Source organism: Penicillium verhagenii, assembly GCF_028828195.1.
Source record: "Penicillium verhagenii strain IBT 33310 chromosome Unknown utg000005l_segment0_segment0, whole genome shotgun sequence".
NCBI lineage: Eukaryota > Fungi > Ascomycota > Eurotiomycetes > Eurotiales > Aspergillaceae > Penicillium > Penicillium verhagenii.
In genome coordinates this window covers 3,843,288-3,857,578 of record NW_026643169.1, presented here as the reverse complement: position 1 = coordinate 3,857,578, position 14,291 = coordinate 3,843,288, and the positions used below count along the sequence as shown (strand labels likewise).

At 48.4% G+C, this 14,291-nt stretch overlaps 4 protein-coding genes across 4 annotated transcripts; 2 read left to right on the top strand and 2 right to left on the bottom strand.

Moving 5' to 3' along the window:
• Positions 1-507: 507 nt before the first annotated feature.
• Positions 508-2,980, bottom strand: N7466_004940 (guanine nucleotide exchange factor VPS9; the record flags this gene model as incomplete). The annotated part of the gene is made up of 4 exons (XM_057164337.1): positions 508-553; positions 615-1,267; positions 1,328-1,581; positions 1,633-2,980. 4 exons carry the CDS (start codon positions 2,978-2,980, stop codon positions 508-510), a joined length of 2,301 nt encoding a protein of 766 aa, XP_057023018.1.
• Positions 2,981-3,170: 190 nt separating this feature from the next.
• On the top strand, positions 3,171-5,022 carry N7466_004939 (asparagine synthetase domain-containing protein; the record flags this gene model as incomplete). Its single annotated transcript, XM_057164336.1, has 2 exons — positions 3,171-3,866; positions 3,922-5,022. The coding sequence occupies 2 exons, from the start codon at positions 3,171-3,173 to the stop codon at positions 5,020-5,022; spliced, it is 1,797 nt and encodes a 598-aa protein (XP_057023017.1).
• Positions 5,023-6,913: 1,891 nt separating this feature from the next.
• Positions 6,914-8,731, top strand: N7466_004938 (uncharacterized protein; the record flags this gene model as incomplete). The annotated part of the gene is made up of 3 exons (XM_057164335.1): positions 6,914-7,208; positions 7,273-7,801; positions 7,870-8,731. The coding sequence occupies 3 exons, from the start codon at positions 6,914-6,916 to the stop codon at positions 8,729-8,731; spliced, it is 1,686 nt and encodes a 561-aa protein (XP_057023016.1).
• A 1,676-nt stretch (positions 8,732-10,407) lies between these two features.
• cpcA (amino acid starvation-responsive transcription factor GCN4) lies at positions 10,408-12,211 on the bottom strand (the record flags this gene model as incomplete). The annotated part of the gene is made up of 2 exons (XM_057164334.1): positions 10,408-11,831; positions 12,205-12,211. The coding sequence occupies 2 exons, from the start codon at positions 12,209-12,211 to the stop codon at positions 10,408-10,410; spliced, it is 1,431 nt and encodes a 476-aa protein (XP_057023015.1).
• Between the last annotated feature and the right edge of the window lie 2,080 nt (positions 12,212-14,291).

Here is a 14,291-nt window from a genome sequence, read left to right as displayed (position 1 = left end):
AATTTAAATGTTGTCCATATGACCTTAGAAGCACTCACTGCAACATCTGCTGCTGCTTTCAAATGTTGGTGAGTTCGGGAATTGAGTGGAGAAACATCGAGGACGACAGGGAGACAGCACTATCCTTGGAGATAAGTTGAAGAAGTGCTACATACTTTACTGGAAAGAAAGGAAATTAGAGGACGGGGTATTGCTGGTCGTGAAGCGTTATTATTGCCGTTGAGATGAACAGTGTATCAGTCCATCTAAGCCGACAGGTACTAGCTAAAAAGGTACATGGAAGACATTCAGAAAAAATCATCTAAACACGCTCCGGCCAATGTACCCATGCAAAAGTGGTGAAACGAGAAGCAATGTCAACTCCATCTTTCCCAGGACTACCACGCTAAAAGCAACATAGTGTCGACAGGTATTTCATTGAAATAATGAAAGAACGAAGCTATTGAGCATTCGGTGTTGATGTTGGACACCCACAGCAAATGCAACAAAAAGACTTCCTAGTATATACTATTCTGCGCTAAGAGCGAGACATGCGTCGACGGCAAGGCCAACCCTATCAATTTTGTTAGCTGAGACGTTGCATAAGGATTATCCGCGGATTCTGTATAGCTCACCTTCCTTCTTTAATTTTGACCACATCGTCGATAACGTCGCGGTCCAGGTTGGGGAACATGTTTGATAATGTTTCGACAACATTGTTATGCTCAGCGCTCTGAATGCGTCGTGCCTCCGCATCTTCTGCGCTGGCCTGCCTAGCAGCCGCATCTTGAGCGTCCAGAACACGGGTCAGATTTTTCTTAGCACTGTCCTGGCGTGGGGGCACACGCTCATCACCTGAACGTCTGCCCTCACTGCTGGAGCGCGGGGGTTGGTAAACATTGGGATTGAGGCGAGGGGGCACCGGTTGAGGAGTTACGGCAGGGTGAAGAGGACGATCTTGAGGGGAGTTACTGTCACTCTCGTCGGAGAAAATGCGACCAATGGTAGATAAAGGTTTCTGGATGGTACGCAGAAGGCCCGCGACAGGTGCGGAGGAGGTGTCTTCGTCGCTTGATTGTGTGGTTTCTTTGCGACTTGGCCCTGGCTGCGGTTGTGTGGAGGCACTGGGGGTAGTGGGTTGGTTCGAGCGTTTCTCATTCAAAGGTTCTGTTTCCCGGTTCTGTTCAGCGATTGCGGAGACAGCAGCCTCAACATTGCGCTCAAACTCTTCATCACTGACAGTGATGCTGGTGCGGTCTAAGGTTTCGATGAATTGTATAGCTCCAGACTGAAGAGAAACATTAGTAGGTGGATTTTGGTATTTTCTTTTGAAATCACTAGAACTCACTAGCGAAGATAGATAATAGCCCGCCTCACCGCCGAGCTTGTCTTGATTGCGGAAACGCAAGATATATTGAATGTTGGAGACAAGGTGATCGGGGTTCGCATGGAGCACCACGTAGATCAGAAGTGGAACAAAAGAGTCTGCGGAGGTGTCGGCTTTTTTGCTATTGCGCAACAGGCCAAAAATGACCTTGCAGCAATTCAAGATGCAGATGACCTTATCACGTGGAGCACGGTAGCCATTCAGCTTGAGTAATTCTAGAATTCTGTTAGAACGCGATCATAAAATAGATTGGTCATAGGAAGTACCTTGTTGCGCCAGGTTGAGGAAACGACGGCCACCACCGCTCACAGGAGGAATATCCAGGTGTTCTTCACTAATCCAGCTGTAGATACGAATCTTCTGGGCCAAAATATCATCACGCTCAATGTCTTCCTGATGCTGGCCTCTTCTCCAAGGTCCATGTAGTCTCTCGATCTCTCTCCGTCGACTGCGGCTTGCACTCCGAGGGATCGTGGGAGGGGCGGGAATAGCCGGTGCAAATGTCTGAGAATACAGGCGATTCATGACAAGCTTCTCCATTCCTTCCTTGGCATTATCGAACTCACTATCTGACACATCTCTCCAGACCTCACAAATAGCCATTTTATTTGTAATGAAGGCCAGGAAATCGCTGATGATCTTGACCTGCTCGTGGACCATCCATTGTTTCTTTCCAAATTCCAGGAGAAAAGAGCGCAAGAATTTAGCCACGGGGTCAGCAGTGCGGTGTCGTAGTTGTTCTAAGAAGCGATGGAAGTCAAACGGCTGATCTGACTCGGGTTCTGGTGGGGGGATCGTTGAAGTCGTCGATGATCGCCGGGTCAACATCGGATCATCGGGACCGATCGATCTACGAGAAAATGTGGTCGTAGGCGACGGTGCATGAGGCGCTTGCGGGGAGGGAGCGGAGGGTCCAGTTACGGGTGACTGAATATGGTCCAGGCTTGATTTTCGAGGCGGGAAGTAGTTCTGAGTAGCTAGCTCCAGTCGAGGCGACATGATTTGTTCTTGATCAGTGACTCGCGCCGGGTCCTGGAACTGGCCCATGATGCTCTGGATTTCCGGCTGGGAGTCATTATCTTCTCGAGACCCTTCGGCCTTCCTGGGTTGTTTTGATTCAGGGTCGCTATCTCCAGGCACTTCTGGCAACTCCTTTTCGGAGCTTGGGCCAGAGCTCTCTTCGCTCATCGATTGGGTCGCAGCTGGTGTCGCAGCTAGGGTCGACGCCAAATTTAGGTACGCATCGTCTTTTTCAGGTAGTGGGGGTGCAGGGGGGGTATGTATCTCTGTAGGCCCGGGTGTGTTCGGCTCTGATATTGATAGTTCATCCATCTGCCCCTCAAGCGGGACTGGCTGCGACAGGACGGAATGTGAATGTTGTGAAGCTAAAACAGAGTCCTCGGGAGCTTCAAGCTCTTCACGAGTGGCTTGCAGCCCATTTCCTTCCTCCGCATTCATCTCGTTCTGTGGTAGGTTCTCGTTCGATGTATCATTCGGGGCGGTGGGGAGGTCAGCTGTCGACGTGGGGTTCTCGATGGGTTCGGAATTCTCTGGAGCCGGGGGTTCGTTGCTCTGCCCGAGCCCCGGAGACTGTGATGATTCGGTGGCCGACATGAGCTATATCCAGCATGCAGGCCACGCAATATTTAACTTAGGAAGTTTCACGACTTGTCTTGACGCATAGGGCGGATCGGCGCTGAGCTGACTAAGGTATTAAATGATGCCTCAGGCTACGGATGATTGAATATCACAAACAGCAAATCCACCACGCGACACGTTTCGCGACTATTGTCTCTCACCCACTATGTGTGGTATTTTCTTCTCTTTATCACCAGCACCCACACCGCCGACCCAGGAGACGCGCGTCTTATTGGACAATCGAGGTCCCGACTGCTGTCAAACGCATACCGTATACAAGGAGATCCCAACTCCAGATGGAGGAATACAAAGTTTCCACTTGACCTTCATATCGACGGTGCTGGCCTTGAGGGGAGATCATGTCTACTCCCAGCCACTTATAGATCCAGCCACCAAGTCAGTGCTTTGCTGGAATGGAGAGGCCTGGAAGATCGCGGGGGAGAGGGTCTCGGGAAATGATACCGAGCATATCTTGAACTTGTTTTTGCGGGCCGTGACTATCGGTGGTGGTGGTGATGATGATGATGACGGCAATAACGCTGCCTATAGACTGGGACAAGCAGCTGCCAGTATATCCGGGCCTTTTGCCTTTGTTTTTTATGACGCGACGAATTTACGACTCTTCTTTAGCAGAGACTGCCTCGGCCGAAGATCTCTCCTACAAGGGTATGAGGAAGATGGGAGCTTGAAAATATGCAGTGTTTGCGATGGATCTTCATCAACACATTTCCAGGAAGTAGGATTTGATGGAGTCTATATGATTGATCTTAAAACATCTCATGATTCGTCCGCTACCAATGGTCGATACAATATTGAGACTTTGCCGTGGAGCTCTGATTCCTCACCACCAGCAGGCCACATTGTAAGCCTTTTACATTTTTGAGCGATAGAGTCCAACAGCTAACATTTCTCTACAGAAAACTCCTATTCCGCCGATGAACTTGGAGGTCCCATCGCAGCAGCCACCTGCGTTGACATTGGAGACACCCTTTGTTCAAGAGCTTGAATCCAAACTTCGCCAATCACTCGAATTGAGAATCAATGATGTTCCAGAGCCACCTGGCTATAAGCAAGGGCATAGTGCCAAAATCGCTGTGCTCTTTTCTGGTGGCCTAGACTGTACACTTCTTGCACGACTTTCCCATGACATTCTTCCTCTCGAGGAAACAATCGACCTTTTAAACGTCGCATTCGAAAACCCTCGAGTAGCAGCGGCAGCTGCCGCATCTACAAATCGGCACAACCTCCCCGCTTCCCAACCCATCTCAACATATGAAGCCTGTCCAGATCGAATCACCGGGCGCTCAGCGTATAAGGAGCTACAACAAACATGCCCGGGTCGTAAATGGCGTTTTATTGCCATCGATATACCTTACACCGAGACCCTTGCACATCGAGATCTCGTGAAGCGTCTCATGAGACCACACAACACAGAGATGGACTTGTCTATCGCATGTGCCTTGTATTTTGCCTCCAGAGGACAAGGCATAATCGATGACAGTCATTCTGACAAAAATTCCCCCATAAACACCGACACAAAAACCATTTACACCACTACTGCGCGAGTTCTACTATCTGGTCTGGGCGCCGACGAACTATTCGCGGGTTACGGCCGACACGGCGTCGCATTTAACCGTAATGGGTTTCCCGGGCTTGTTTCTGAAATACACTTGGATGTCAGTCGACTTGGTCAAAGAAATCTGGGCCGCGACGACCGCATCCTTTCCCATTGGGGACGAGAGACCCGCTTTCCCTTCTTGGACGAAGACTTTGTCGCATGGGTACTTCGCGCACCAGTCTGGGTGAAATGTGGATTTGGCCTTGCGAGTACAGTTGATGATCAACACACAGGTGGGTCACTAGCAGGTATTGATGCGGAGAAAATGGCTCTGCGGCTTGTTGCACTTCGGCTCGGGCTGCGCAATGTTTCACGTGAAAAGAAACGCGCCATTCAGTTTGGTGCTCGCACCGCCAAAATGGAAAAAGGCCGGACGAAAGGCACCGACGCCCTAGTCTGAAGTTTACCCACAATAAATCCTGAGGCTTTTCATCCTTCCACTTCTTCCCCCCCCCCCCACCTCCGCCTCCCCGGTCCCCGAAAAACCGACCCCTATTACGTCAAGTGATGGAAAGGTCGGTCCCAGCGATGATGACAAAATATGGAATCAGATACTTCTGAAACCACTCCCATTTCATGCTGTTTGTTGTATTCCGTTTCCTGTCCTGGATGGACTTCTATCCCGCTTCTCCACTGCTAGGGTAGATCGTTTGCGCAATTGGAATTTGAATCTCAGCACCAGCAGTCTCTTTTGAGACGGCGCGGGGCTTGATATTCAGATGAAAAGACGTGTGGACCTCCTCTCCCTTGCTCTGAAGGAAGTGAGTGGTGGGAAATGGATTCTGCAAATGGCTTGAGTAAAGACATGTGGTTTATGAAGGCTTAAAAGGCAAGTCTGAGCTGGGTTGATTCTCAATTTGAGGCAACTGTAATTGTACATACAACGTAGACTGCTGTAAGTCCTGATATCTTAATGGCCATCGTCAATGTGCGATACTCTGTTCCACCCATTCGTCAGGGGGTGTCGCTCAACGTGGAAATTCCTCATATTTCAGGATTCCAGAGTTACCATCCCAGGCATCGAAAAGTCAAGACGGAAGTAATTGCACAGCGATGTCAAGTACTCAGCAATTGAAGAATCCGAAATTCATTATTATCATGGATCCTTCATCCGCCAAGATCCCCCGCTATATTTCACTAAAATTACCCCTTGCAACTCCCCATGACCGAACGGTACTTATTCACTAATGGCTGCTACTCCATACCCTGGAGCAACATACGCGTGGCAATGAACAAAGGGGAAAAGTGGAGAAGATGAAGCTCATGGATCCGCAAGCTTTGGAAGTCGAATCATCAACCACCATTGAAGCGGTTCCTCGTCCAATATCTCAAAATTCGGTCCTATAGTATTGCGGGCTATTATTTCTCTTCTTTTCTTGAAGACCCGGATTCGACCTCGGAAAAATACCGGCATGATTTCGGTAGACCTGACAGCTACCGTGTCTGCCGCGATAGCCCACATCTTCACAACAGCTTTAGAGGAAAGTCGGCATTGAACAGGAGTCAGGCCCTACTGACATGGGTTACGAGTCCTACGAGTCATGTATAATCTCAGCTAACAAAGAAGAGGTCTAACGCTAACCCTTTCTTTAGTTGTGGGCGTAGACTAATATCAATGGCTGAATAGAAAGAGTCTCGACACATACCTTGGCTGCTCTAGGTGCATACTTGCCCTGGTTGTATGGAGTACTCGCCATTGACTTTCCCTTTGTCTGAAAATTAGGAGCATATGCCAGTCTATTGAAGGCAAACTCAGTGAATGCCGTCATGTCTACCGAAAGCAGATGATGACAAGAAGGAATTAAAGACATGGGTCCCAACTGCCATTCCTTGAAGATAAGTGGATGAGAAAAGTTTTCTCGGTATCGATAGTGCTGCCGATCGATGAAAAAGATCTTCAGGTTATTTTTGCTCGCGATCGAAAATATCGTTATCGTTCATTTTGCCCTCACGATCGAGTGGAAACCACGATCCAATCCACGAATGAGAGCTCATGAAGCGTGACAAATACTTGAGGCACCCATTCAGCCACCAGTCTAGCACTTTTGAAGGTAAAGATCGGCAGGGGCAGTCTTGCCCTATACCAAGCTGGAGCCAGCCCTTGACCAACCACCAGTGGATACCAGTTCCACTTCCCGTCACCTTTGAATTTTGGACTCGTGCAAGTCCTGCATTAGCGCAATATGATCGTGGGTATAAGGATCCTCCATGGTCCCGGCAGTTTGGGAAAGATCAAGGCTCTCCAACTACATCACTTTCCTTGAGTACTCTCGTTTTTTACCCCCGTTGTCATGGGCTCGGAACTTGGAATCACCGCTAGCACGGCGGATCTCATCGTGCTCTCGCCAGTGAGTATCTGGTGGGCTACCTGGGCTTGTGTCTGGACGGTCGCCATCGTGTGCGGCGTAACATATCTGATTATCCATCGAAATGCACCAACACTCCGCATCCGTGGCCTCGGTCTATCACTCTCTGCTATCTTTCTTCTGCACTTATACTGGGCCGTCTGCCAATTTGGAGTCATGGTCGGTGCACTCCTGCCCGGAGACGCCCAGTTCTGGATCATGGGAACTTTTCTCCCATTAGGTATGCATCTCAACAAGGTTTCTGATTTCTGTATAATGTGATTAATACTGACATTGGCTACTAGGCCTTTCCTTGTTCCACGCATCGAACGCTCGTTTCCTTCACGTTGCAAAGCTTCAGAAGAAATACGCCCAATACGGCCACCGTCTTTTTGAAGTCCTACCCCAGGAAACCCCCAAAGGCCTGGTGAATCGGTTCCGCGCTCTTAGATACAACACCAAGGTTCTCACCATTGTTGGTGTTGGCATGTTCCTTCAAGTTTTCCTTACCATCCTCATGTGGGTCATTTCTCGCAAGTTCCACAGCTCCTGGGGTATTCCCGGCACCGAAGTTCACGGCTCAGCCATGGCACAAAAGACCGCTCAGGGCAGTGGATGGGAGTGGTGGCCCAGTGTTTTTTACCAGCTGCTCTGGGCTTGGGTCATCGCGCCCATTGTTCTCTGGAAATCTCGCAACATCAATGATACCCAGGGCTGGCGAACGCAAACCATTGGCTGTGCTCTTGCCAACCTCCATGGAACACCAATGTGGCTGATTGGTCTTTACGTCCCGGCCATGGCACCAGTCAATGCCGTCTTCATTCCTCCTCAATGGTAAGCAGCGAAAAACACCCACTCGAAAAATAGAACAAAGAACCCAACATTCTAACATCAAAACACAGGATCTGCTTGTCCATCTGGTTCATGGAGATCTTCACAGTTTTCGTCCCCTGCTACGAAGTCTTCCGCTCCAAATCCCTCCGCCAAGAGACCCTCGACTCCATCGCCCGATGGGAACTAAAGGTCAAATCCACCGGCTCTGAAGAAAAATCCCTAAACTCCCAGTCCACCATGGTCGAATCCTTCTTCTCGGGCTGGAAATCCACCAACAACTCCATCAAGTCAACCGGCTCCCGCGACAGCATCCTGACCATGCACGCGCTCGAGCACGTCCTCGAACGCAACCCAGCCCCCCTGCAAGAATTCTCCGCGCTCCGCGAATTCTCCGGCGAGAACATCGCTTTCCTGACCGGCATCGCCGAGTGGAAGAGCTCTCTCCCTGCCGCCCTGAAAGACGCGGCTTCCGAAGAACAGCCTTCCGAAGAAGCTGTGCGCGAGTCGTTCAACCGCGCTCTGCACCTGTACGCGAAGTTCATCAGTGTCCGCCATGCAGAGTTCCCCTTAAACATTTCCTCGCAAGATCTTAGCGCCCTCGATCACATCTTCGAGAAGCCTACGAGTTTGCTATATGGTGACGAGCGCGAGCCCAACCAGGTCAGCCCATTTGATAAGTTTGCTTTTGATCTTCCGTCGCCTACTCTATCTACTTCTTCTGAGAAGGGATTGAGGGCTTCGTCGTCGGAGATCAAGGATCGAGTTCGGTTCTGGGGCCAGATCCCGGAGGGCTTTGGTGCGACTGTGTTCGATGATGCCGAGAAGAGTATCAAGTACCTTGTGCTTACCAACACGTGGCCCAAGTTTATCAAGGACCGCCGGACGTCTATTGAATCTTTTGAGACCTTGAAGCCTGGTATGGACGTCTAAATTGGGAGATTTCTTTATTTTCTTTGGCGGGATTAATGGAATTTGAATGCGAGTACGATTGGACTGATTGAGTTGGGGGCGCGTGTATATTACACTGTTTGTCTTCGACTGAGGTTCACTTTCTCACCTTCCAAGGTTTGTTTCCAAGGTTGCGTGGGATGGATAGATGGGCCTGTATATATGAATGAGCTTTTTTTTTGATGCACTACTTGGATACCCCTCGCTTTTTTTTTATACATATGATTCATTAACTTTCTTTTCACACATTCCAACTTGGGGTTTTCCATACATAGATTCCAAATTACAAGCACCTACCTGGTAGGATCGAAAGATTTCAAGCAACAAATTGCCTCAGATATAGTCCACCTATTTCGAAAACCATGTTCAGTGAGATGCTTTGCAACATCTTCCAAGGTAGACACAAAAACTTCATCTCCAGTGCTCGAGGTGAGTAGCAGAACGAGTTTTCCATAGGTTCAAGTGTCATTCAACATACGCACTTGACGTGGGAGATCTAGCGACGAGATTTCGTCCCCAGAAGCGATTGATACTCGATTAATTTGATGTCATTTGAACTCATGATATTCTTTAAGCCACTCGCGTTTTCGTCTGCTTCTACTATAGAGACAACCTACCCTAAAAGTCACCTTAATCCATCATTTCTGGCCTGAGAGATGATATATGAATGTCTGCGGGGGGATGGTACTAGGCTCTGGTTTTTCCCGGATGAGATGATTCTCATCTTCATAGTACGGTTTCAGCTCAAAGGAAGAAGTATAGCAAGGACAGATCGAAGCTAAGTCGTGTTGACCGGCATGGTAGGATTCTTGAATCGTGAATAGAAGCACTTGAGTACATGTAAAGAATGCAATAGGCAGGGGAGTACAGGGGAGTATGGGATACGCGCGCTTTTTTCTGATTTTTTGACCACCGGAGGTTTCACCGCCCTAATTTTCACCGCCTTTCACTACAGTTCACCCTAACATGAGTCACATGACTTATCTGTGTGACTTGCGACGTGAACACGTTATTTTAATAGTTTGAATAACTCCTCATGGGTCATCACTCCATTCACAAGCATCTACGGGAGTAGCTAGTTATACAAATTAGAGACCAACCCTTACTAAGCACATACATGTATATGTATTCTAATTTCTTTTCATAAAAATACTAAATGGGGGGGCACAACATTAGGTAGTCCAGATGCACGCCGGAGACAGACACATTATAACATTAAAGCTTCAATTGGGTATAATGAACCAAGCCAGGCATTCAAATGTTACTCAAGAAGTCTTTACAAATGAACAGTGGTGCAAAGAGCAATCCAAATCAATTTGGCTATTAAACTAAGAGATACAGAGCCACGAGTCAATCCCATTCGGGAGACAATCAGAACCGGCCGAATATATAAAAAACAAAGCAAGATTTCAATCAAAAATTGCAAAAAAAGAAACACTATCTTGACGTCTCACGTCAGACTTTAACGAACTTTTGAAGACGTCGGTCACAAAGTGCCGGCGTCTAAGTGAGACATCGGGGGTAACAGGCTTGACCCGTGCCCCGCGCCACCAGACCATATCACAGGTAATAATCACGAAAAACAAACTTCAAAATCAAAATCCGAAAACAACATAACGATGAAGGCAATAGACATGTCCAAGAACGAGGAAAATCAATCACTGAGAGCCACGGAGAATGGCGAGTTGAGCTTCCAAGTTGGCAATACGTTCGTCACGCTCACTGATCTGATCTTCCAAGGCCTGGATACGAGTCTCAGCAGAGTTCTGGCGGGCCAGCTTCTTTGCACGAGACTTGCGGGCAGCCTCGGTGTTACGAGCACGCTTGGTGGCGACCGGGTCATTGGGGTCAAATTCGATAGGAGACAAGTCCTTTCGTTGACGGGAGATACCAGCGACACTCGAGTGCCGCGTTGTGCCGGTCGCAGACATAGGAGCAGACACGGGCGAGGACTTGTAGCCAGTGGAAATAGTGAGAGGCTTGGAAGCGGGCGACATCTCAATCGAGGGCTGCATTTGCTTCTTGGGCTCGGCCAAGGCGGAAGCGAACTCCGGGGTATCGAACAGACCAGAAGGGATAGCATTGCCGACGGCTCCATCGTGGAAAAGAGGAGGCCATTCGTCATTGCCCATGAACTCCACATCAGCGAACATGGGAGAGGGGTTCTGGCTGAAGGTACCGGCCGGGGAGTCGAAAGGAGGAGTGCTCAAATCAGTGAAGGTGCCCGAAGGCGGAATCGAATGGTCGAACATAAGGTCCTGCGGGGAGATGGTTCCAGCGGGCGCCTCCGGAGAGAGCGCGCTGGTCTCCTGGCGCAGGAAGTCATCAAAAGTCAATCCCATGCCACCGGCAGATGGGAGACCGAAGAGCTCGGCGTCTTGATCTGAGGGGATAATGTGAGCGGAGGTATGGATATGGTTGTTGAGATGAAAGAAATTACCTTGAAAGTTGGGAGCAGACATGTTGCGACGGTATTGCATGTACTGTTTTCTTTTTTCGGGTGTGATATTACCGGCGTAAAACGGCGGAATGGGGGAACGTTGAGGAGAGTTGTTTGGCACAGTTGCCGAATGGAGCGGAGAGTGCTTCACGGGGTGAGACCAGTAGGAAGGAGACCGGGCAAGCTGGGTCACTCTGGGGTCCTGAATAGGAGAACCAGGAAACTGCTGCTGGAGATGACGTTGCAACTGCAAACTGAAAGAGTGTCGTCGAGGGTTGTTCTGCGCCAGAAAAGGCTGGAGAGCAGATGGCCTAAGGGTAGTGTTCGGAGCTAGCGAACGCGAGTCTCTGAATCGAGGCTGCTGACGGGCTTGCGGAGCTGGATAGAGCACAAAGTCCTCTAATGCACTGTTGTTGTTGTTGTTGTTGTTGCTGTTGTTGTTCAAACTGGAAGCCGAGGGCTGTGTGTGCGGGGGCGTGGGAAGCCATGGTTGCTGGAAGTTATCCGTGGTGAACGACGTAAAGTCGAACAAAGGTGTAGAGGTTTGGGAACTTGAGCTACGCGATGCGATGCTAAAGTTCAGAGGTCCTAAGACGTCTGAAGAAGAGAGAAAAGGGGGGGAGTGTGTTCCGGTTATGTTGTCTGTTGTTGGGGGGAAAGACGGATTCTTTCGGGGGGCGCTTAGATGGAGTTCATCTTGGATCTGTGATGATTCAAAATGTACTGTAGGTGTATATAGAATGGTGAAGGTGGTAAAATAATAATATGTAGTAGTTTTGTGTGGAACACGGAGATGTGGAAAAGAGAAGGAGGCAGGCACCGATGGGGGGACTCAGGCACTTCTTATGACCGGACAAATTGACTTGTGTGGGATCCAGTGGATCCTCAGGATTCGCTTTCCTCCAATCATCTTCGTCAGCCGCATGGGACTAGGGGGTCACGGGGTGTGAGTCACAGTTGGTTCCGTCGATATGATTGGTTGATTATCTTGCATCTAGAGCCTCGATACTCGTACAGTACATGCGGTCATTATGGATCCTTCCATGTATTGGAAAGTATTGATGATGTACTTCCCCCCACCCCGTCTCACCCTAGGGAATTGACCAATGGTATCGTTAGATATCGCCTCAACGGCATGCTCCTTGTAGAGTTTCAGGCATACGCAGCGCCGGAATCTTCCCCCTTTTCTTTATGCCCCTTTGAATCCTAATCTATTGTGTATGTAACCATCGTTTTTTTATAGTAAGGATCACATAGTTTACAGCATTCTTCAATGAATGCCTAAAATCAAACCCAGCAAAAGAGAACAAAAGAAAAAAAAAAAAAAAAAAAAAAAAAAAAACCACTAAATTCTGGTCGATCCAAGGCGGACTTAACAGTCGGAGACTGATTCTGGTTCTCCGACAGCCCCACCGATCTTTTCCCAATTTTGTCCCCGCGGTGGGCTGTGTCCATGGCCCGTGTGCCCTTCAATATCTACTTTGATCTTAGCCTTGCCGAAGGGCGTGAAAATTGAGTTTTTCTTGCTACTGATCATCCATGTTTTTTTTTTTTTACTTAGGGCAACGCATTTTTCTTTTTTTTTTCTTTCTGTGGGAACATTTCTTCATGACGACATGGATCATTTGTAAACCCTAGAAACCAAAAATTCCTTTGAGGCTGACTTACTATATCCCCAGGTGTTATACCCAGGTGTCTAAAGATGACAAACCCCAAATCAAAAACATCAAGCCACCACAACCTGGATTATTAATGCAAGCCATCGCCTATGTATCCAATCCCATAACCACTTCAAATTTGATTGGTGCCTTCGTATGCTCGAGTCTCGTTACAGACCAATCACCGAAGTGGCGTTTTGCTTACAACTAAACAAATTAGATGCCTTGGCAGGCTCCAACAGAAACGCCGTCATTTGGTGTTCCAAGAAAGCCCGGTTTCGGCCCCTCGCCGGTCGTCGGTTAGCTTATTTTTGAAGAAATACTAGCTAGCACTAAGTAAAATTCAAACCATGTCGAACACTTTTTTTAAAAAAATTGTACAGCGTACATGTAGGAACACGGAGTACCAGGTTTCAGGTAATAGCACTTGCAGCCGTGTTCAATGTTGCGTGTAACGGCGTTCGAGGATGCTTGAACCCCGAATTCCGAGTCCTGTGAGCGGATTGGTACGGAGTATACAACATTGATCTATCCGTGCTGATCGCTTTCGTTAAGAGCACAGGCCACATCTAACATGACATAGTGAACTTCGTGATGTGCAAGGATATCATACCTAAACGGTATACTAGTTGAAACTCAGTGGACCTTCGCTTGACATGGTCCAATATAGATATTTCTTGAAAAACTAAACTAGGTCCATAAATTATCTTCCATCTAAATTCCTCAAAAATGGTTATTTCCAACATTGTCCGGAGTAGATGACCCGTGGACACATGATGACGGGCGCTCCCGACGAGAATTTTGCGGACCCGCCAATCCTCGAGACCCGCTGTACGGCGAAAGCGAACCCAGATGCACCCCAGACCAACGCATCTCGATGGGTCCCGATGTGGTATTGCTTGCATACAGACCAACTTTGAGTAACGGGTACGCTGTTGCTGCTAATGCACGCAATTCAGATCAAAGGGCCCACCCAATTCGAAGATCACCACAAGTACAGTAACTGACATCTGGAATCTTTGTTTTTCCAAAAATTCAAAGGTTTTGTTTTGCTTCCGGTCTAAAATGTTGCGATAATGAACAATGAACAAATCAGGTCTATCCATCGCGTTGAAACCCACCTGTAGAAATACCTAGTTGACGCCCATGAAGTTTAGCCCAGGGAAAGATCTTATAACTACCAGTAGGACCCGTGGAACATTGAAGGTGTGCAACATAGTGCTACCACCTATTGATCAATCTCAACTTACATGTCTTCGAAAATACAAGTATAACATATGCATTACTTAGAAATTGGTGTGTAAAGAAACGGAGAAGATTCTATTAAGTATTACCTAACGCAATATGTGCCACATCCACGACGCATTGGAGAAAGAAAAACCGCGCGAGACGGGAACAACGGTAGACAACTGTAGACGGGACGATTTGAAAAGCAAGAAGCCAG